This window comes from Marmota monax, unplaced genomic scaffold (assembly GCF_021218885.2).
Source record: "Marmota monax isolate L192 unplaced genomic scaffold, Marmota_monax_Labrador192_F-V1.1 WCK01_AAM20220418_F8-fsc00039, whole genome shotgun sequence".
Lineage (NCBI taxonomy): Eukaryota > Metazoa > Chordata > Mammalia > Rodentia > Sciuridae > Marmota > Marmota monax.
In genome coordinates this window covers 14448826-14471348 of record NW_026693602.1, presented here as the reverse complement: position 1 = coordinate 14471348, position 22523 = coordinate 14448826, and the positions used below count along the sequence as shown (strand labels likewise).

Below are 22523 nucleotides of genomic sequence, written 5' to 3'. Positions count from 1 at the left end.
TTAACATTAATTCTTCATTCCCCTAACCTTTTCTCTGCCAGTCCTAGGCAACCATCAATGTGTTTTAGTTTCTATAGATAAGTCTTTCATGGATATTTCACCTGAATATAGTTACTGATGTTTTCCTGCCCTAAGCTTGCTGTCAGTGTTCATCCTAGTTAGTAGGGTGTGTTAATAATTCATTCCTTAAAAGGACTTAATCATACTGCATTGGATGAACATATACCACATATTATTTGTCCTTTCATCAGGAGATGAACATTTGATTTTTTTTTTTTAACCATCATGAATACTGCTGTTAATGAAAAATCATGTACACATTTTTGAATGGGTGTAATACCCAGAAATGGAATTGCTGGGTCATACAGTATCTCTGTGTTTAAGGTTCTGAGGAGCTTCATAGTTCTCAAAAATCACTATATGTTTTACAGTCTCACTAACAATATATGAAGATTGTAATTTCTCCACATCCTCACCAATACCTGTTGTTTACTTTTTTTAAATGATGGTCATCATAGTGTGTGTGAAGTAGCAGCTGTTTGTACTATAGATTTACCTTTATGATCCAATATATGTTATGTAGAACAGATTTATTATTGTATTATTTTTAAAGTATAATAGTAGTAGTTGTTTGACTTTTACATTTTTGTTTCACCTCTAAAATTACTCTTAAATTTATTTTTAAGCTAGTTTTAGAAATTTTCACTTTTCTTAAATTTTTGTTTCAGACAGCACCCTCAGAAAAACAAGAACGATTAAATCAGACCATTAAAAAGGGAAAAGTCAAGAGTGTTGATCTACCTATCCAGAGTACCCTATGTAGACAGCTGGGCCAAGATCTTCTCAACAGCTACATTGAAAATGAGGTATATAAATCTGATTGAATTTTGAAACGTGGTGGTATATTCTGATATTTTATAGTCAGTAATCTCCAAATTCTGGGAAATAAGTGAAAAATACCTGAGGAATTATTAAGCAGATCATTCATTCGCATAATTTTTGATAAAATACTGAACTAGATTGATATCATTTACAATAATTTTATCTTATTTATATGAAAGATAATACTATATCCTCTAAAGAGAAGAACCTTTCTGAGACTCGGGATTCTCGCCCCCTTAAGTTCTGTCGTTAGTAGAAACACCAGCACATGTCACATGGTGAAGTTATGAGCAACTCCATTTTTTTAAATGCATATCCTTTGAGATTAAGGTTCTAGTCATGTTTTCTGACTTTAGTTGAATAGATTTTAAAAATCTGTTTTCATTAACATTTTCTTACATGTTTAATACTAGTCTTTTGAGGGTAACAAGTTTTATTTCTTCATCAGTAATTATATTAGAAGTAATTTATTTCATTTTTTTAGTGGTGGTTCCTAATTTCTTCAAGCTTGGCTGGCATTAAGAGGTCAGTCTCAAGAGTGCCTTCTGTTTTACCATCAACTGTACGTTATTTTAACAAGAAATTTTGACTTTAAATAATACTTTTTTTGTTGTGTACTTACATCAAAAGTACATTTTGTGTGAAGTAAGCATTCTTTGAGGTCTTGTATTATGTCAGGAGGCTAATTTTCCCAAAGGAATGAATTGATTGGCAGGTATCGTATATGACATTTCTCTTAGTTTTTAATTTTTATTTTAAATTATTTATATCAACGCATTGTAGTTTATAAAGAGCTTATGTTTAAAATACCACATTTTTCTTAAAATGACAATTTTGTTTATGTTATCTGTAGATTATTAGTTTTTGATTATAATAATTTTTGTTAACAACTTTAAATACTTTTAATATCTTATTATTCCTCAAAACAAATATATGAAGCATAGCTTTCCATTTTGTAGATGAGAAAACTCAGGCCAATCTATACTAAGCTGCCCAAGGTCAGAGAGTATCAGACTCTCCAAATCTCAGCATCAGTCAATTAGTATCCCCTACTGAGACTCACATTTATTCAGTACCAGGCATTGTACTAAATATTTTATATAAATTACTCAGTCTTACTAAAATCCCAGTAAGTTACAATTCCACACTTTATTTTAGGATCAGAAATTGGAGGTTAGGTGACTTTGTTGATCTCAAGCTGATAAACAGGGAAACTAGGGTGTGAACCTGAGTATATATAAATGACACAGTATGTTTTATTCAGCAATTGTTTTAAAAAATATTTTTTTGTAGTTGGAGGTGGGGACAATACTTTTATTTTCTTATCTTTATGTTGTGCTGAGGATTGAACCCAGGGCCTCATATGTGCTAGGCAAGCACTCTACACTGAGCTACAACTCCAGCCCCTTATGCCAACGATATGATTCTATACTTAGAAGACCCAAAAAATTCCACCAGAAAATTTCTAGAACTAGTAAATAAATTCAGCAGAGTAGCAGGAATACAAAATCAGTCAACACCCATAAATCAAAAGCATTTCTGTATCAGTGTCAAATCCTCAGAAAGGAAATAAAAACAACCCCATTTACAGTAGCCTCAAAAAACATAAAATACTTGTGAATCAACCTAATGAAAGAGGTGAAAGACCTCTATAACGAAAACTACAGAACTCTTTCGAAGAAATTAAAGAAGACCTTAGAAGATGGAAGATCTTCATTGTTCTTGAATAGGCAGAATTAATATTGTCAAAATGACTATACTACCAAAAGCATTACGCAGATTAATGCAATCCCAATGACATTTCTCATAGAAATAGAAAAAGCAGTCATGAAATTCATTAAAAATACGAGACCCAGAATAGCTAAAGCAATCCTTAGCAAGAAGAGTGAAGCAGGTGGCATCACTATACCAGACCTTAAACTGTCTATACTATAGAGCAATAGTAACAAAACCAGTGTGGTATTGGCATCAAAGTAGATTGGTAGACGAGTGGTACAGAGTAGAGGACACAGAAACTAACCCACTTAATTACAGTTACCTTAAATTAGACAAAGGCGCCAAAAACAAGCATTAGAGAAAAGATAACCTCTTCAACGAATGATGCTGGGAAAACTGAAAATCCATATGCAACAAAATGAAGATACTCACATGGCACACAGTTCACACATTTTAAAAAGTATATAGTGATTTTTGCATATTACAATATGAAGTTTTAAAAATTATGCTTTAATATAGCATAAAATTTGCCATATTAACTGTTCTATTTATTTATTTTAGTTGTAGTTGGACACAATACCTTCATTTTATTTATTTATTTTTATGTGGTACTGAGGATCGAACCCAGGGCCACACACGTGTGAGGCGATTGCTCTACCGCTGAGCCACAACTCCAGCCCGATATTAACTGTTTATAAATGTACAATTCAGTGTCATTAATTATATTCACAATGTTATATGAACATCACCACAATTTTCAAAAATTTTCATTGCCTCAAAACAGAAATTATGTAACCATTAAGGATTAACTCTCCCTTCTTCCCTTTTCCCATTCCCCAGTACTGCTTTCTCTATATCTGAATCTACCTGGTCTAATTAACTCATAGAGTACTTGTCCTTTTGTGTTCACCTATGTTGTTGTAGCATGTACCAGATGTTATTGTTTTAGTTGTAGATGGACACAGAAATATATTTATTTTTATGTGGTGCTGAGGATTGAACCCAGTGACTCACACATTCAAGTCACGTGCTTTACCACTGAGCTACAACCCCAGTCCCTATTTCATTCCTTTTTAAGATTGAATAATAATTCCATTGATTGTACATTCATTTCATTTATCCATGGATCTGTAAATGGACACTTGAATTGTTTTTATTTTTTTGGCTGTTGTGAATAATTGTAATTAACAAATACTGTTTTGAGTCCCGGCTTTCATTTCCTTTGGGTATCTTTGGAGGAATAAAATTCTAATTCTGTGTTGTGTTTTTTATGGAACCTGTCAGTTTCCATGGTGGCTGCAGCATTTTACATTCCCACCATTAATGTGTGAGGGTTTCAGTTTCTCCACATGTTCATGAATACTTATTTTCAGTTTCTTAAAATATTTTCCTCTTAATAGGTATGAAGTGGTGCCATTATGGTTTTGATTTGCGCTAACGTATGTTCTTACGACAGTTAATCTGAAACTTTTTGAATAGGGGAAGATGATAATGCAGGATAAGTTAGAGAAAGAAAGAAACGATGCTAAGAATGCAGTCGAAGAATATGTATATGATTTTAGAGACAGACTGGGCACTGTCTACGAAAAATTCATCACTCCAGAAGTAAGTCTAAATTTCATAATCTTTGAGAGCTATTTAAATCTTACCTGAAAATGTCAGTATGGATTATATTGATAAGTGTACCAAATTTGTTATCAATCTTCCTGAGCCTTCGGGAATATAATTCTTTTCCAAATTAAAGCATGGTGAAAAACATGTTAATGAATGAGTCAGAAAAATCATAAATTTAACTGAAAAATATCCTCTTTCCTTGATGACTTTTTTTTTAAATCAGGAAAGCATTTGTAATCAGTCTCTCTTAAATGTATAACTAGGACATGAGTAAACTGTCTTCAATACTGGAGGACACAGAAAATTGGCTTTATGAAGAAGGAGAGGACCAACCTAAACAAGTTTATGTGGATAAGCTTCAAGAACTAAAGGTAAAGATTTTGAAGTTCCATATTAGGGTTGAATGAAATATTTGGTTCTTAAAAATTATGGTATAAAGGCAATGTACTTGTTTAGTTAAATTTATATATTTAATGGTGTACAACATGTTTATATGCATATGAATATATATATATCTTAGAATGGCTAAATCAAGAGACATGAAAAATTGTTCTATTTGTGTAATATGAATTGAATTGTATTCTGTCAAATATAACATTGAATAAATAAAACTAAATTTAACTTAAAAAATGGAAAAAAGTAAAAAGAAACAGGTTGAATTAATATTAATATGTTTCATTTAACACACTTAAAAAAAGTGGACTAAATCAGATTTGACAGATGCATTACTTAACATACTTTGTTTGTGATAACACTTAAAATCTACATAGTTTTCAGATATATAATATTGTTATCAGCTGTGTTCTTCAGCTTATCTCTTTATCTAATTAAAATATTGCATTCTTTCAACATCGTCTCCCCATTCGTCCCTCCATCCAATTGGTGATCACCATTTTACTATCTGCTTTGGAGTTGGACTTTATGGACCCATGAGATCATGCAGTATTTGTCTTTTTTCCCTAGCCTATTTTCACTTAGTGTAATGTCCTTTGGGTTAATTCAAGTTGTTCCAAGTGATTGGATCTCTCCCCAGTACTGAGGATCTAACTGAGCTACATCCCCAGCCCTATTTTGTATTTTACTTAAGACAGGTTCTTGCTGAGTTGCTTAGCGCTTTTCTGTTGCTGAGGCTGTTTTTGAAATTGTGATCCTCCTGCCTCAGCCTCCCAACCACTGGGATTACAGGCGTGGGCCACCATGCCTGGTTGGATTTCCTTCTTTTTAAGGCTGAACTGTATTACATTTCTTTGTCCATTCATGAATAGATTTTGTCCCTTTCCTTTTCTGAATAATGATGTAATCAATATGGGAATGCAGATAATCATTTCAATATGCTGATTTATTTACTATGGAAATATGAGAAGTAACTAGTGCTGTGTAACTGAGATAATATATAATCATAATACTAAAATGTGTTTAAAAAATGAACAGAATTAATCTTTTGCATCTATGTATTAGTGAGTTGTCTCTTTAAGAAGTGATAGAATTATCAACTTGATCCCTTCCTACTTATTGGAAGAATCACCCTTCACTTCTGTGATTTGGGGAGTAATAACACTCTGGCCTATTGTATTTTTGCAGTGCAGCTGATGGAAAAACCAAGCAGCCAAGATGTCAGAGATAGCACCTCTGCTCTTGAATGTCCTTTCAGAAAAAAATTTAAACTTGGCTACCATGTCTGCCTTTCCTAAGTCATTGGTATGATTTTGAGGAAAGACCACTGTTGGCCTCTTTGTCCATGCTGGCTATGCTGTGCAACCCTTTCCCCATTCTAGAAAAAAAAAAAAAAATACCTCTACGTTTTATTGGAAAGTTGAAAAGAAATTTTAGTCATTTCTTGGAAGTGTGGATCTTTGAGTTACTCTGATGTGCATATGTACTACTTAGGCTATTACTGAAAAGCAGATTCTGATTTAGTAGATATGAGAGGGGCCCCATGGTTCTACATTTCATTAAAGCCTCCAAGTGATGCTGGTGTTGCTGGTTTATGAACCACTCTTTGAGTAGCAAGAAATCACATAGATGCTAGTGATGTGATTAATAAGGATTTTAGAATTTGGAAATTACAGCCCTTTAAGCACTGGGGATAGTAGGGTAAAAAAACACAAAAGATGTTACTTCAAAGTAAAAGAAACTAATAATCATGCAAAAATTATTTTCATGCCAATAAATTATTTCCAAAGGGAATAAGTAGCAACTAGAAAAATTGTTTATATCAGCAGAATTAAGCATTATCATAGTTTATATTCTCAGTGATTTTTTTTCTTTTAACATGCCACATCCCTAAGGGAAATGTACATTAACTTTTTTTTTTTTTTTTTTTTTTTCAGTACTGGGGTGGAGCCCCCGGACACTTTACCACTAAGCTACATCCTGGTCCTTTTACTTTTTGTTTTGAGACAGGGTCTCCCTAAGTGCTGAGGCTGGCCAACAATGTGCACTTCTCCAATCTCAACCCCTCTAGTAGCTGGGATTACAGGAATGCGCTGCAACACCTGGCCCTTTTTTTTTTTAATATTGGGAAAGCCAAGCAGCCGAGGCCAGTGGACATAATTGCGAATCTTAGCAGTACTTAACCTTGATTCTTTGCCTTAAGTATATTAAGAAGCCATAGAAATGAATGTTAACAGAATTTTTCACATTTCTGTGGTGGTAGTGGTTGTTGTTGTTGTGCTGGGCCTTGAACCCGGGGCCTTGTGTATGTGAGGCAAGCACTCTACCAGCTGAGCTATATTACCTAGTCCCTAGTTTTGTTTTTGAGGTGACCTTTAAAAATGAAGTATCTGCTCCTCTTTGAAAATTAAATTCACTGAATGCATTATGATATCCTGGAACAGAGGTGAAATCTGGATAAAGACTGGGATTCTGTTCAATATTAACTTGTCAGTGTTGAATTTTTTTTTTCAGATTTGACAAATGTACCATTAGATATTACATTAGAGGAAAGTAGTGATAATGGTTGGCTTTCTATTATTTTAACTTTTCTGTAAATCTGAAATTACTGTTAATCTACTCTCAGTTTTATCTTAGTATATAAAAGAATTTAAGAGAAAATAGTTCTTTTTGTCCTTCATGTGCTTCCCTCTCAAAAGTTTGTGTAGGTGGTTTTAACATTGAGAAACAAATCGAAGCACTTAGAAGAGAAAGAAATTAGAGTATGCATTTTAATCTAATGATTTTATATATATATATAATATGCACACATATATAAACGATAGCAGATATTAACTGTCAGTAATCATGTTGCATATACAGTTATATGGTTATAGAGTTACATTAATTTTGAAACTAAGTTTAAAATCCATGAATTCTATATGTACTGTAATATAGTCCTTATGGTTTCTTTCTCTAATAGTTTTGTAAAGTATTCTCACCTATCTTTGAAAAAAAAAAAGGTAAGTTTTGATTGGGACTTTGGATTTAAAGAAGAATCAAGAGGTAATTGTATAAATGAGAAAGAAATAAGGCGCTTGTTAGGCATTCTTCCTTAACAATGAACAAAAGCCAGTGGAAGTACTTCTTTGTAGGGAAATAGCGGGAACATGTTTTAATATGGCCATTATATTATTCCAAAGAGCCAAATAAATTTTATGTTAAAGCTCTTGTTCTTTTTAACATTTTTCTTTTATTAATAGAAGTATGGCCAGCCTATTCAAATGAGGTACATGGAACATGAAGAGAGACCAAAAGCTTTAAATGACTTGGGAAAAAAGATTCAACTTGTCATGAAAGTGATAGAAGCCTATAGAAACAAGGTATTGAATTCATAAGTACAATGCGTAATGATGGTGTGTGTGTGTGTGTGTACCTGGGAAAGGTGGGATCTGTCCAAAACTTCTCAGCCACAGAGCTGTAGTAGTTGTTGCTGTCCATTTCCAGGGACTTTGTATAACCATACTTAAAACTTTTTTTTTTAATTGAAGACAGTTATTAATAGAGGATTCTGATACACTTAAAATCATTGGCTTTTGTAGATTTTCCTCAAGCCACTATATACATTAATCCAGTGACCAAATTATTGTGGTTTTTTGTAATTGTCAATGTATCTTTTATTTATGTATATGCGGTGCTGAGGAATTAACCCAGGGCCTCACACATGGCAGGCAAGCATTCTACCACTGAGCCACAACTCCTGCCCCAAACTTATTTTTTCCCACAATTCAACAGGCCAGAAATACAACATCAAGGTGTCAGCAGGGCTTCTGTCCCTCTGAAAACACTGGAAGACAATCTGTTCCTTGCCTCTTCCAGCTTCTGATGACTAGGTGTTCCTTAGCTTGTGGCTGCATCACTTCAATCATTTTGCATGGTCACATGGCCTCTTCCTCTTTTTTTTTTAGTTGTAGATGGACACAGTTCCTTTATTTATATGTGGTGCCAAGGATTGAACCCAGTGCCTCGTACATACAGGCAAGCACTCTACCACTGAGCCATAACCCTAACCCCGCAAATTGTTTTCTTTTTAAAAACAATTTTCATTTTTATATTTTTCATACAGTGAAAAAGAGATTCTTCTGGAAACATTTTTTCCCCCGTGGGACTATGAGAGACTGAACTCTCATAGTCTTTACCTTGTTCTTTGGCTGCTTTTTTTTTTTTTTTTTTTTTTTCAGTTGCTTTTGGTCATGTTCACAGTTCATTAATCATCCTTGGTCCCCTATATATACCCTTTATTCTTTTTAGATACATACTAAATCTGTAATACTTTAACTTTCCACTGTTTGTAGGCCTGAGAGATATATTCAAATGGAGATATAATTTATGTAACTATAACAGAAAAATTTAACAAAATTAAACATACCATTTTCCTCTTCTAAACCAGTGGTTACCAGATTTTATCTTTGAGAAGAAAATTAATAAATATGAATCTTTGCAGTGTTTAATATATTGTCTTTACAGCTCTTCATCTCTTTGTTGTAGTGCAGTAATGGACAGTAGGTAAACAAATGGATGTGGTCGTGTTCCCCCAAAAAAGCTTTTTATTAAAAACATAGCTAGCCAGGCACAGTAGCACACACCTGTAACCCCAGCGGATAGGGAAGCTGCGGCAGTAGGATAGAGAATTCAAAGCCTGCCTCAGCAAGGCGCTAAGGAACTCTAAATAAAATACAAAATAGGGCTGGAGATGTGGTTCAATGGCCTAGTGTCTTTGACTTCAATTCCCAATAACCCACCACCACCACCAAATTAGGCAGTCACTTGAACTTGACCCATGGGACAGGTTTACTGGTCTTACTTTCAAATAAATAATTCACTTTTATCCCCCAGTTTTTTATCATTGTTATAACTGCATTATTGTGTAGGAGAGACCAGCACCAGAAACTTTTCAGATATAGGAGCTTACATTTATCAAGCAGTGGTGAATTTTAAGCACTGTTCTTGGGGTACCTCATGTTATTTCCACAAGGATATATCCCTGACAGCATTAATACTGCTGTCTCAGTTTACATATAAGCAAACTGAAATGCTGAAGCAATTTGTTGAATATTATGTAAGTAGTAAATGATGGGGAACTGTGAATTAAACCTAGGTGGTCTCGTATCAGCCTACAGATTTTCAGCAGCTATACTATTTTACCTGTTACACAATGTAGAAAGTTATTCTGTTTTAGAAGAGATCAATGAGGTTTGTAAAACAGAAATTGCAATCCAGGTAGCCTAAAAGTAAAAGCCATACGCTACTTGTGAATAAGTCTGCAAATAACTTTCCGTATTTACTTAACATCACAAATAGCGTATAAAGAAGGAAAAGAAAGAAGGAACAGGCAGACAACAGAAAATGCCAGGATTTAAATTCTGTGGCTCAGTACTTTCTAGGCTTTGGCTGTCTTCTTGAGTGTGTGGAGAAAGTAAGGCACTGTCAGGGTGGTGATTTGTCAGAGAATGGTGGACTTCCAGTGGGACACAACATGGCAGAAGAGAACTGCAAGTGGTGAGGGCTCAAGATATAATAACTGGAAGAGAAATGTTCTAGCAAAATGGACTAGTTGCAGCTGAAAAGTCCCAGAGGAGAACATGTTGGAGAAATAGCAGGAAGGCCAGTGTGGCTTAAAACAGTAGGTAGAGAGCTTGAAATAGTAGGTATGGATGCCAGATCATGAAAGTCCTAGCCAGCCCAGAGATGTGAAATTGTTGGAGGTAATCAAGCATATTAGTGACCTATCTTTTTAGAGGGTTCAGAAGTAGACAAAGTTAAGACTCTGTTTAAGTAATACAAGCAAGAAATGGTGGAAGCTTGTATACAGATAATACAGGGGCAAGAAGTGGTCCGATTTTCAACTTTATTTGGAAACTAGAGCTTATAAGAATTGTGGTAGATATGATGTAAACATATCAGAGAAGTAAAAAAATCCTCCGAGGATGTTTATCTGAAAGGATGATGTTTCCACTTACGAAGTTGGGGAAGACTGAAAGAGTAGATGAAGATAAAATCGGGAGTTCAAAACAAGAGGTAGGTATTGAAGTTAGACTCCTATTTAAGAGTTCAAGAACGAGGTTCAGGCTAGAGAAATTTTGAAACGTTTAGGTAGAGAGATGAATGAAGATGAACTAGCAAAGGAAACTTAAGTGATCCATGATATATGAATAAATTCAAGAAAACGTGGCAGCCTGGAAACTGAGTCAGATATAGTGGGTATGTGATTTGTAATCTACAAGCAGAACTTCTTGGAGTCTCAGAAAACCGGTGGCTTTAAAATGGCATCTCTGTCTTCCTATTTGGGTTTATTGAATTCTCTTTCCCTTGATTTTCTCAGTTCAGTCTGTAATTAATCATATCATCTTGCTGTGTGTTATCTTGCCACTTCTGGTTTTGTAGCTATCAGTCTAATCCATGACTTCTTAGATTGTCTCTATTACGTAGCATTCTCCTGTTCAGGAACCTTAGCATCATGATACTGTATGTTCAGCATTTTCTGTCTAGCCTTCTATGTGCCTGTCACCTAATGTCTCCTATTCTCTAACTCCATTCCATTACAGTGCTTTCTTTTTTGTTGAATATTCTCTACTAATCATTCTTTTCTAAATCTGACTTCTTCAGAAAACTTCTTTTTAAATTCACACTGGTTTTATTTCTTGTAATCATTTTAGCTTTGTTATATTTGTATGTGGCTTCTTCACATGAATATTTATTAGATGTGCAATCAATAAGAATCTAAATTTTTAAAAAATAAAATTTATCTTTTAATTGTAGTTGGGCACAATACCCTTATTTATTTTTATGTGGTGCTAAGGATCGAACCCAGGGCCTCACACGCACTAGGCGAGCGCTCTACCACTGAGCCACAACCCATGCCCCAAGAATCTAAATTTTTAAACAGAAATTATCAATTAACTGGTGCGTACCAGAAAATAAATTAACATTAAGTAAAGCTTGTTTAATAGGATGAAAGATACGATCATTTGGATCCTGCTGAAATGGAAAAAGTTGAAAAATATATCAGCGATGCCATGATTTGGCTGAACACTAAGATGAATGCACAGAATAAATTAAGTCTCACTCAAGAACCTGTGGTTAAAGTTTCGGAAATTGTTGCGAAGTCTAAGGTAAGAGACAATTTTTTTTTTTTAATTGTTAGACTTTTATTTATTTGTATGTGGTGCTGAGAAATGAACCCAGTGTATCACACATACTAAGCAAGTGCTCCACTGCTGAGCCATAGCCCCAGCCTCAAATTCCCTTTTAATGATGAGTTCAAGGACTGAAATTGATTAATAAAATCATACTTCAAGAAATAATTTGTAGCCAGGCATTGTGATGCATCCCTGTAATCCAACAGCTCAGGAGGCTGAGGCTGGAAGTTCTAAAGTTATAAGCCAGCCTCAGCGACTTAGTGAGACACTGTCTCAAAAAAAAAAAAATAAAAGGAGGTCTGGGGGTTTGGCTCAGTGGTTAAGTGCTCATGGGTTCCATCCTTAGTACCCAAAGAAAAAGATGCAGAAGAACTCAAAAAATAAATTTAAGGCTAATCTCTTATTATGTTAAATTTGTTTTAAGTGATTCTAGGTATAGAATATCTGTTCTTTTTATTAATTTGTCATGCAGGGCTGGTGTTTAATTGAAGAGTAAAACAGTGAAATAAAGCAGTGTGATGACTTTTGACAGCTGTAAATTCAAACTCAGAGATTCGGCGAGACCTCTGAGTCTTCATTGCAGTATAGGTATCTTGGAACCAGTTTGAAATTTGTGAATTCTGTGGTAAAATCTTGTTTTCAAAAGCTTGATCTGAGATAAGCTAGGCAGATTAAATGTCAAAAGTTATCATGGAGGAGCTGGGGATGTGGCTCAAGCAGTAGCACGCTCGCCTGGCATGCACGGGGCGCTGGGTTAGATCCTCAGCACCACATAAAACTAAAATAAAGATGTTGTGTCCACCAAAAACTAAAAAAAAATTAATAAATATTTTTTTAAAAGTTATCATGGAAAACTTTATTTAAAAAATCAGCATCCAAATAGAGAAATTAGTAAAAGGTTTGTTGCATTAGCAGTTGATAAAAGAATAAACAAAAACATATGAAATAGAGTTCATCCTGACAATTAACCTAAAAATTCCAAATCTTTTTTGGCATATATATATATATATTACTTATTTATTTATTGTGTGTGTGTGTGTGTGGTGGTGGTGGTGGTGCCTGGGATTGAACCCAGGGCCTTGTGTGTGGGTGGCAAGCACTCTACCAGCTGAGCTATATCCCCAGACCCTTGTTGTATTTTTTTTTTTACAATCTTTGCAAGAGTTGGCAAAGATGTAGAGAGATGGATGATTTCCCCTGAGCAGTTAGGTTAAATTTGTTAGAACTTTCCTGGGACGCTGTCAGAAAATTTATATAGGAATTTAACCTGTATATAATTTAACATGTCTAGAAATGACAGTTCTAGGAACTGCTACGTAAATAAATGGATGCATCTATATAACACTATGTAGCCATTGAACATAATGGTTTAGATACAGAGATGTATCTATTTAGATATAATGTTCAAGATATTGTCAAATAAAGAAGACTTTTTAGAGTACTATGAGTAGTTTGTTACTAAAACATTCTAAGATTTTACTTTCTTGGTATCTCTGCACCAATCTCTTTGACAATAGTCTTTCAGATTTTCCAATTTGATTAGTCTTATGTAATAATTTTCTAAAATATGATGCATAAAAAGCAGATAGAAGACACCTTGTATTCATTTAAATAATTAATGTTCAGTTTACTTTTATGGCTTTTTTCTTCACCTATTTCCAAAAAATAGTGTTGTTAGTATGTGTATTTAAGTCCATTATTTAAAAGTTATTCCTACCAAAGTAAATGGTATTTAAATTATGAAATAAGTTTTAGAAAGGTTAGATACAAAAATATTTTGTGAGGTCTGGTGGCACATGCCTGTAATTCCAGGGATGTAGGAGGCTGACAAAGGAGGTCTGAAAGTTCAAAGCCAGCTTCAGCAACTTAGTGAGGCACCCTGAGCAACTTAGTGAAACCTTGTTTCAAACTAAAAAGGGATGGGGATGTAGCTCAGTGGTTAAGTGCCCTTGAGTTCAATCCCTAGTACCAAATTTATATAAAAACCATTTTAGAGTTTGATTGCCGCAAACATTCACTAGTCAGAAAGTAAATCATTCATGAAGCTGTCGAAATAATGGTATTGTGGCTGAGCTTATAAATTTAGGAATTTGAAATTTTAGAAAAATTATAGAATTTTGAAAGTTAATAGTAACTTAGTATTTTAAATATTTTTTCTCGTCTTTAGGAGCTAGATAATTTCTGTAACCCCATCATTTACAAACCCAAAGTAGAAGTGGCTGAAGACAAAACAAAAGCTAATAGTGAACATAACGGACCAATGGATGGACAGAGTGGAACGGAAACTAAACCAGATGCAACAAAAGACAGCACACAGCATACTAAATCATCTGGGGAGATGGAAGTGGACTAAGTCTTAATTTTACCTTCATATAATTCAAATAGCAAATAGTGCAAGTAACCACAGGGTCCATTCATCTTTTACATCTGGCACACAAAACAGATGTTCCATTGTTCTTAACTACTTTGTCATTTGTTTTTTGAAGTAGTTTTGCAAAGTGAGTGCACCTGTCATTTCATTACTGCTTATGTGAAGCTTCAGCTGAATATAGATGTACAAGTCAGTTTTAGCTTTCCTGATGTAGTTTATATCAAACATGCAGAATTGGTATGTAATTGGCAATAGTCTACCTAAACCTCACTTCCTTTATTCAGGAAAGGATACCGTATTGCACTATTGTTGCAGAAGCATAGATTTAACTGCATTGTAATTTTGAAAAGCAAAAGTTGATGTGGTTTAAAGCCACTGAGGGTACGGGCCTTTTTCTAGTTATTGTATTGTTATAATTTAAATATTAAAACAAATAAGAGGTTTCTGAACAAATTAGTCCATCTCATTGGTATACCACAAGAACTCAATTTTGTTGTCATCACATAAATGAACTAAGTCACATGTGGAAAGAGAAAATGCACAATTTTATGTTAAACTGACACCAGCAGTTTGCCTCTTTAGTTAGTAATGTGCATTGATGTTTTCTTAGAATCTCTTCTTTCACTTGAAACTGTTGATTTACTTGTCCTGAAGACGAGCTGCTGCTGAAATAATGCTAGCTTAAAAGAGAAGCCTTTTTGATGAAATTACATCATGGGGAAAATGCTGTTGACCTACTCAGACATGCATCTGTGATGTTGGTACCTCATTTCAGTTTTAATAGTTGTGTTGGTTTTCTTAATTGATTTTGTTCATATCTTAACACAGGGTAGGGAGAAATGGCACAATGCATTGCACAATATTATCATTGATTTACTGAATGTTACAATATAAACACTATTAAATAAGCAGTAATACTGAAAAGGAGCACTTGTACCATAAGACTTAGGAAATAATGCTTGTAATAAACTTAACTGTGTTACATATCAATAGGCAAAATATATAATGTTACATAGTGTGATATGATGTGATTAAATTATAGTTCCTGCTGTTAAATTAACTTTTGAAACCTTGGCTCCAGTTTTGGTGCTTCTTAATTAAATGGGAGAAGGGACAGTAAATTTAGTATCATCACCAGATTTGTTCACATCATTCAATTCTGTCCAGGGTCTTCAAACTGTCTATGGAAAAAGACTGAAGTCATATGTCAGCCTACAAGGGAAAGCACAGATAAATGCATGGGCCTTTGTGTTCTTAATGCCAGTCAACTAGATTAACTTACATTGATATTTTGAAAGACTAATTTTATCCCAAATCTAAGTTAAATATATCCCAAAATTAATGTTTGTAGTAGTAACAGAAATAGTATTAAGTTAGTAAAAATTGAGACTATAATATCTTTAGGGATAGTCAGTATTTCTCAGAACTAGTTCTCTAAGATAGAGATTTTGTTTCTACAATGTAGTTTCCACTGAAAGAGTACATACAGAGTAGTATATCTTGCAGATTTTTAAATTCTGCCTTTTTGCAGGAAAAGTCCTCTTTTTTGCATTAAGCCATACTGTCTCAATATAGTTTTTAATATCTGCATTTTTCTTTTTAATACTTTTAAAATGAAATGATATCTTAAAGTGACGAAATATATTTTTAAAGCACGTATCAGTTGCTTTTCATTTGTATGGAAATATATACATTCATTTCAGAAAAAGCATGACTGTAAAAGGGGATATATAACAGTACAAAAGATAAATAATTATTAGTGTGTTTAGAGTATGGTTTTGAATAGTGTATAGTTCACTCTAATTTAGTCTGAATTGCAGTATGCAATAATCATAAAAAATTTTTTTTCAAACTAAAAGTCTCTCTTAGAAGTTATTTTGATGCATAGCAAAACAATGTTATCTCATGTAGTAAGCAAATAAGTATGCAGGGAAATAAAGATATAGATTACCTTATAGTACAAATTTTTTGTCTCTGAGAAACCAGCTCTTAATATAGGCAAGTTGTACCATGATTATAAAATTGAAGGTGGTTGTAGAAATAACAAACTTTGTGATATTTTTACTTCATTAGTAATAGACTTTTTAATTTATTAAAAAACACCCCCAAAATGCAGATGACAGAATTGAGCTATTGGAATAACAGATCCTAGTTTTTAAATTGTAGTAAGTGATCTACAAAAAGCAAGAGGAGTGTTGTATATACCAAATGAACATTTTAAAAATAAAAAACACAAGAGAAGCCGGGACATGGTGGCACATGGCCTGTAATCCCAGCAGCTTGGGAGGTTGAGGCAGGAGGATTGTGACTTCAAAGCCACCCTCAGCAACTTAGACCCTGTCTCTAAACACAATATAAAAATGGGATGGAGATGTGGCTCTATTTAAGTATCCCTGGTTTCAATCCCCAGGACCAAAACCAAAAAACAAACTGAAGATTCTTAGATTTTGGGGTGAGGGTAGAGGACATTTTTAGTATTACGGTTATTTCCTTGATGCCTTTAAAGTGAATTAGGGAGCTCAGTAATCATCGTGACAGGGTCAAGAATTTTATCAAAATGAACACGTTTTAATTTTTGCAAAATCCATATGAAAGGCATTGAATTTAGCTAATTTTGACCCAAAGTAGATAGAACCATCCCTCCATTTTTATAAATTTGAAATGTAATGATAAAATGTTTTAAATAGAATTTGGTAGTCCACAATTAAAGCCTTTCCACTGATTTTACCTATTATAAGGCTGAGGTATAACTCAGTGGTAGAGCACTTCCCTTGCACAAAGCCCTTGACATCTCCAGCACAGCAAAGAAAAAACTTACACAGGGCAGATCTCATTGTGATGTACTTTTCTATTATTGATTTGATTCTGTTTTGCAGTTACTAGCCTATAATTTTGAAATTTTCCTTTGCTTTGGCAGTGCTGGAGATAACCCAGGGCCTTCCATGTGCTAGACACAAGTGTTCACTACTGAGCTACATACCCAGCCCCTTCATAGAAGATTTAGAAGTGATTGTAATTTTTGCAGGGGATTGGAATCCATGGGTGCTATACCACTGAGCTACATCCCTTACTCACAAACTTTGTTGAGTCTGACTAAAAGTTGCCGAAACTTGTGATCCTCCTGCCTTTGCCTCCTGAGTCACTGGGATTATAGGTGTGAAGCCAGGGCACCCCATTTAGAAGTCATTCTCAAATGATCAGAAAAAATAGTTTTCTTGGTTTTTAGAGTTTTAGATTAAAATTCATTTTTATAATAAATGTTATTTTGTGGTTAAGCAAGGCCCCTGGGTTTCAACTGCAGCAATGAAGGAAAGGAAAAGAAAGGGAAATCTTTCCTTTTGTTTTTTTTTTTTTTTAAAGGAAATTTTTGAAGTAGAATTTAGCTTTGTAAAAATGAATGACATAGGTAATTGTTGTGCTATATCAATAATTATTTGAAATCTTGTGGCATTAATTAAAAGTAAGCCACTGAGTTTTCAAGTAAAAAGAGGTTTATAAAGTTTAGTTCTATTAATAATAATAATAATAAAGATCAGTTTATTTAGCAAACTAATCTTATTAAATCAGTACATTGCAGAAGATGGACTTTTTGACTAAAAAATACCAAATTAAACATTTCTCTTTTTTTTTCTTTTAGTTGTTAGACCTTTATTTTATTTATTTGTATGTGGTGCTGAGAATCGAACCCAGTACTTCACCCATATGAGGCAAGCACTCTTCCACTGAGCCATAACTCCAGCCCCTCTTTGGTTTTTATCAAAGTATGATTTTATCCAAGATTTTGAAATAATTCCCAGGAAGCGTATTGATTTTCTTTTCACTAAAAAGTAAGGTTAATTCAACTCGAAGACCATCACTCTAAATAAAATGAGAAATTTCACCTATTTAACGATTATTTGTTTTAAAATGCCCTAAAATCAATATTCTTTTATATACTGAGTACTAACAAAATGGTTTTGAATTCATAATACTGCTAATGTCTGTCTATACATTTTAGATGTATATAAATTAGGGGAATGAAATGTATAGATATTCATTAAATAGAAGAGTACTTGAAATTTTAAGAATGTTAAAAAATTGCTAAAGAAGAAAACCTAAATGTCTATGGAAGTGGTCAATACTGACAGGTGGTTAATAGCTTTTTCATCTTCTGGATCCCTATGAATACTTCCAGCATAATGTTAGAATGAATATTAAAAAAAAAAAAAAAAAACAGGATTTGTCAAAACACACTATTAAGAAACTTGGAGCTATCAAAGTAAAGCTAATTAATCATGAAGATTTGATTGAGTCTGTAAGGCAGTCAGAGTCCATATCAAAAAAATTAAAATATGATCTTTACTCTGGATTCTGTAACTTATGTCCTGTCCTAAGTCACAGGATGACTATTTAGAAAATCTTTTGATACCTATAAGATCAAATGAAATTCAGCATCTTAGATTAGTCACCTGATATGTAAACTAAGATGTAAATTCTTAATTTTTATTGTTTCCTTGTTTTATTCCCTTGTCCAGTTCTAGACTCATTTACATATAACAGTTCTGTTTTTCTTAGGTATACTTTTGTCCTTCTGGATTATCCTTTACATCTTTCATGGCATTTAAAAATTTAGGATTTTATCGAAATTAGCATGTTTCACTGAATAATTTTGATAGTTAATTTTAGTACTTTTGTTTCCCTGAATAGTCATTTAAGAATTTTTGGACTCTTAATTTGATAATCCATGTTATAAACTTATATATATAATGTCTCAAATTTAGCAGTGGTATCTTTCGTATTATATAGATTTTTTCATCTCAAATTTAGTTGCATTTTTCATTTTCATAGTCATATAGATGTTTCATATTCTTGCCTTAGCATGTTTTAAATAGTTCTGGACCAAAATAAGTCAGTATTGTGAGTGTATTTTAAATAACCAACATCTCTCTCCTTTAAAATCCTTGATGTGACAAATGGCAAAACAAGTCTGAAATTGAGTAGACACCTTCCATTCTTTGCTGCTTTTATTAAATGCATGTGCTTTTTTTTTTTTTTTTTTTAAAGTATTTTGCTTTGTACGATTTGAGTTAAAATGCTCTTAAAATAATATGAACCCATTTAGGATGCAGATGTTAAATGTCATTAGAAACGAAAATAAGAGGGCTTGGGGGCATGACTCAGTTACAGAGTACTTACCTTAAAGGTCCTGGGTTCTAACCTCAGGAAAACAAACAGAAGCTTAACAAAAAGGAAAAGTGTTGTTATATTCCTTGAAGTCAATTTTTATGGATTGGTGTCTTGGAAGGACAGTCATATTACAAGTGGCTAACTTTTACTTTTGGTAGAAAGAAGCCACTATTGTTTAATATCACAATATAGATAAACAATTTTCATGAAGTTAATGGTTTAGTAATCAAAACGTGGCATCCAACTCATTTTTTCTTTTCTCCACCCATTATTAAAATGATTTATATACAGAATGATTCTGACTCCAGTCATTACTGTAAGATACTTTAAACAGTTTAGTTTCTATTAGCTAATAATGCCTTTTTTAATGAGAACTCCATCACATTTGATTTGTCTTCTATACAAGCAGAAAATTGTAATCAACTAACACCTGTATAAAAAGTAGTGGAGTTTTACATGTGATAGACCCTTTAACAGATATTCAGACCACAGCAATTCATTGCCATCTCCACCATTATGGTCAAAATTTTTCATTTCTGGTTTTTGCTTAAAAGCCTGATTCTCATCATTGGACACAATATAATTGTTCTCATGCTGGGTTCATTTCATGTCTTCCAAATATGCAAATCTAAATAGTTTGTCCAACAGATGTTCGTTCAGTAAATGTAGTGCTAACAAAGTAAGCAAAGATTGGTATGCAGCAATTCTTTGTATGAACTTCACATTTTGTCAAATAGAATATTAAAATTGACATGTCTTAAAGGATCAAGATTTACAGTTTGGTGCCATAGCTGTGAATCATACTGAGACCCCAGAAAATTTCCATTGTTAACATTGTTTTTTGTACCATCAGTGCAAGTGTCGAAAATTGGCATGATTGGTTTTTGTGGATACCTGAAAGGATCTTAGTGACCCTTAATGTGTCCACAGGCCATCAATGAAAACCACTGCTGTATAGTAGTAAAAGAGCAGGTAATTTATAAGGAAAATGAAATCAAAATGTCAAGAAAAGGTATCTTAACCCGTGGAAAATAAAAAGCATTTCATAAGGTATTCTGAAACTAAATTATAAATGAATGCACTGAGTATTTTCAACATTGATTGAATAGAGGTTTCTAGCACCCCCACTCCCCACCCCCCATTCACAAGGCTGCTAAGTGATGTGTGCATTGGGCACTGTAAGGTAGGTAAGTATGGGGGAAACACAGGAAACCAGCCCAGAGATGGACTGGAACCTTATAAAAGATTCTGAGACAGGAGAATGAATTGCCCTGGCGTCTTACACCCTGACGTCTTACACCCTGACTTCACAGCTGGGGGAGGGGGAATTTCCCCAAGGAAGAGACAGGTAGAGTCCCACCAAACTTGGAGACACTGGCAAATACTAGCTATTGTAACACAACTGGCTCATGCCTGCTTATGTGAGGGACATGCAATCTGTAAAGTAGCTTTGCTTTGAAACAGGATTTCACCTCACCTTCCAGTCTATCCACACTAGCCAGGAACCACTCAAGGAATTACAAGAGAAAGAATTTCACAGTGTGCAAAAAAGCAAAGTCATAAGGGCAGCTCCCTTACATTAAAAGAGCATTTAACTACAGAAACCCTATATGTCAGGAGGGAGTGAAATAATCCAAATTTTGATAAGGTGCAAAACAACTCAGACCCTGTCTCTAAAATATAAAATGGGGCTGGGGATGTTTCTTAGTGGTCGAGTGCCTCCCCCCCCAAAAAAATTAAAGGTAGTGGTCATCCACAATTTCCAAACCAGCAAAAACTATCCTTACGAAACATAAATGAAGATTTTTCCAAGAAAACCGGACCAAACTTAAAAAGAAAAGGGAATCCTAGGTCCAGAATTGAAAGGTAAATACCATTATGATAGCTTATGAAAGTATAAAACCCATTAGAAGAGCCAATATACAGAACATTCAAAATAACCAGAAGAAAATCATCAAAATGAAAGGAATAAACCTTAACTTTCAATAATCTTGAATGTAAATAATTTCTCCAATTAAAGAACAGCTTTTTAAATAGATCAAACAATATGCTTCCTACATGAGGACTGAAAAGGGGAAATGATACTAGCAAATGGACACCTAACCTGAACACACTTTTCACCTCAGAGACAAGGTTAAGATAATTATAAATTTGTTTCCTTCAGAGGTTAATATCAATTCATTTCACAGCACCCAGTTTATTATAAACTTTTTCTAAAACAGACTTAAAGGACGAGATGGGCTCAAATACAATGGTATTTCACTCATCAATAGTCCTGACAAAAAAACATCAAAGTTAAACACTGCTATACAGCAAATGGACCTACAAGGTACTTGTAGTACATTAAATAGCTCACGGAACTTCCCCTAGGATAGAATATATAATAGGTCATAAAAAGTTTTAAACCTAGTGCCTTACACTTGCTAAAAAAGGTGCTTTAGTATTTGAAAATAAGAAATATTTATCTGATTTGCTTATAATGGAGTAAAACTAGAAATCTTCAACAAAAGAAACTTGGACATTATACAAGTATATGGAGACTACACATACACTTTGGAACCATTTAAAAATGCCTTAAAATTGACCAGGCATGGTGGCACACACCTGTAATTTCAGCAGCTCCAGAGGCTGAAACAAGAGGATCCCAGTTCAAAGCCAGCAAAAGCAAAGCAATAAGCAGCTCAGGAAGACCCTGTCTCTAAATAAAATACAAAATAGGGTGGGGATGTGGCTCAGTGGGCTAGTGAGTTCAATCCCTAGTGCTAGAAGAAAATTCCTTAAAACCAAAGAAAATGCATATAAACACACCAAAACCTGTAGGATACTGGAAAATAGGAGATATATAGCAATGAGTACCTATATCAAAATAGATTTCAAATAAACAACCTAAGCATGCATCCCAAATACTTAGAACCAAACCCCAAAGGAAAGACCAAATCAGGAAGTAATAGGCTAAAAAAATGAATGAATCTTAGAAAAGATGGACAAAACTGACACACCTATTAAGCTGCAGTTAAAATAGTATAACACTGGGACAGGCATGAAACAGAACTGAATATAAATTGTGATATTACAATCAGACATGAATAACAATCTAATCATGAGGAAACATCAGGTAAACCCCAATTAGGGAATGCTATATAATTAGCCTTCACACCACACACACATGGAAACTGACAATAGATGTTTTAGCTGTAATCATT

The 22523-nt window shown here is 33.9% G+C and overlaps 1 protein-coding gene across 2 annotated transcripts in view; it reads left to right on the top strand.

Annotated features, from left to right (window-relative positions):
* Positions 1-19613, top strand: part of Hspa4l (heat shock protein family A (Hsp70) member 4 like) — a 50401-nt gene extending 30788 nt beyond the window's left edge. The window contains exons 14-19 of one of the 2 annotated variants that reach the window (XM_046459614.2): positions 729-866; positions 4078-4203; positions 4476-4583; positions 7848-7967; positions 11595-11756; positions 13951-19613. In XM_046459614.2, coding sequence (XP_046315570.1) covers positions 729-866; positions 4078-4203; positions 4476-4583; positions 7848-7967; positions 11595-11756; positions 13951-14136 — 840 coding nt within the window. In that variant the 3' untranslated portion in view covers positions 14137-19613. The remainder of the gene's footprint in view (positions 1-728; positions 867-4077; positions 4204-4475; positions 4584-7847; positions 7968-11594; positions 11757-13950) is intronic. The other variant, XM_046459613.2, reaches the window with a different exon arrangement.
* Positions 19614-22523: the final 2910 nt, after the last annotated feature.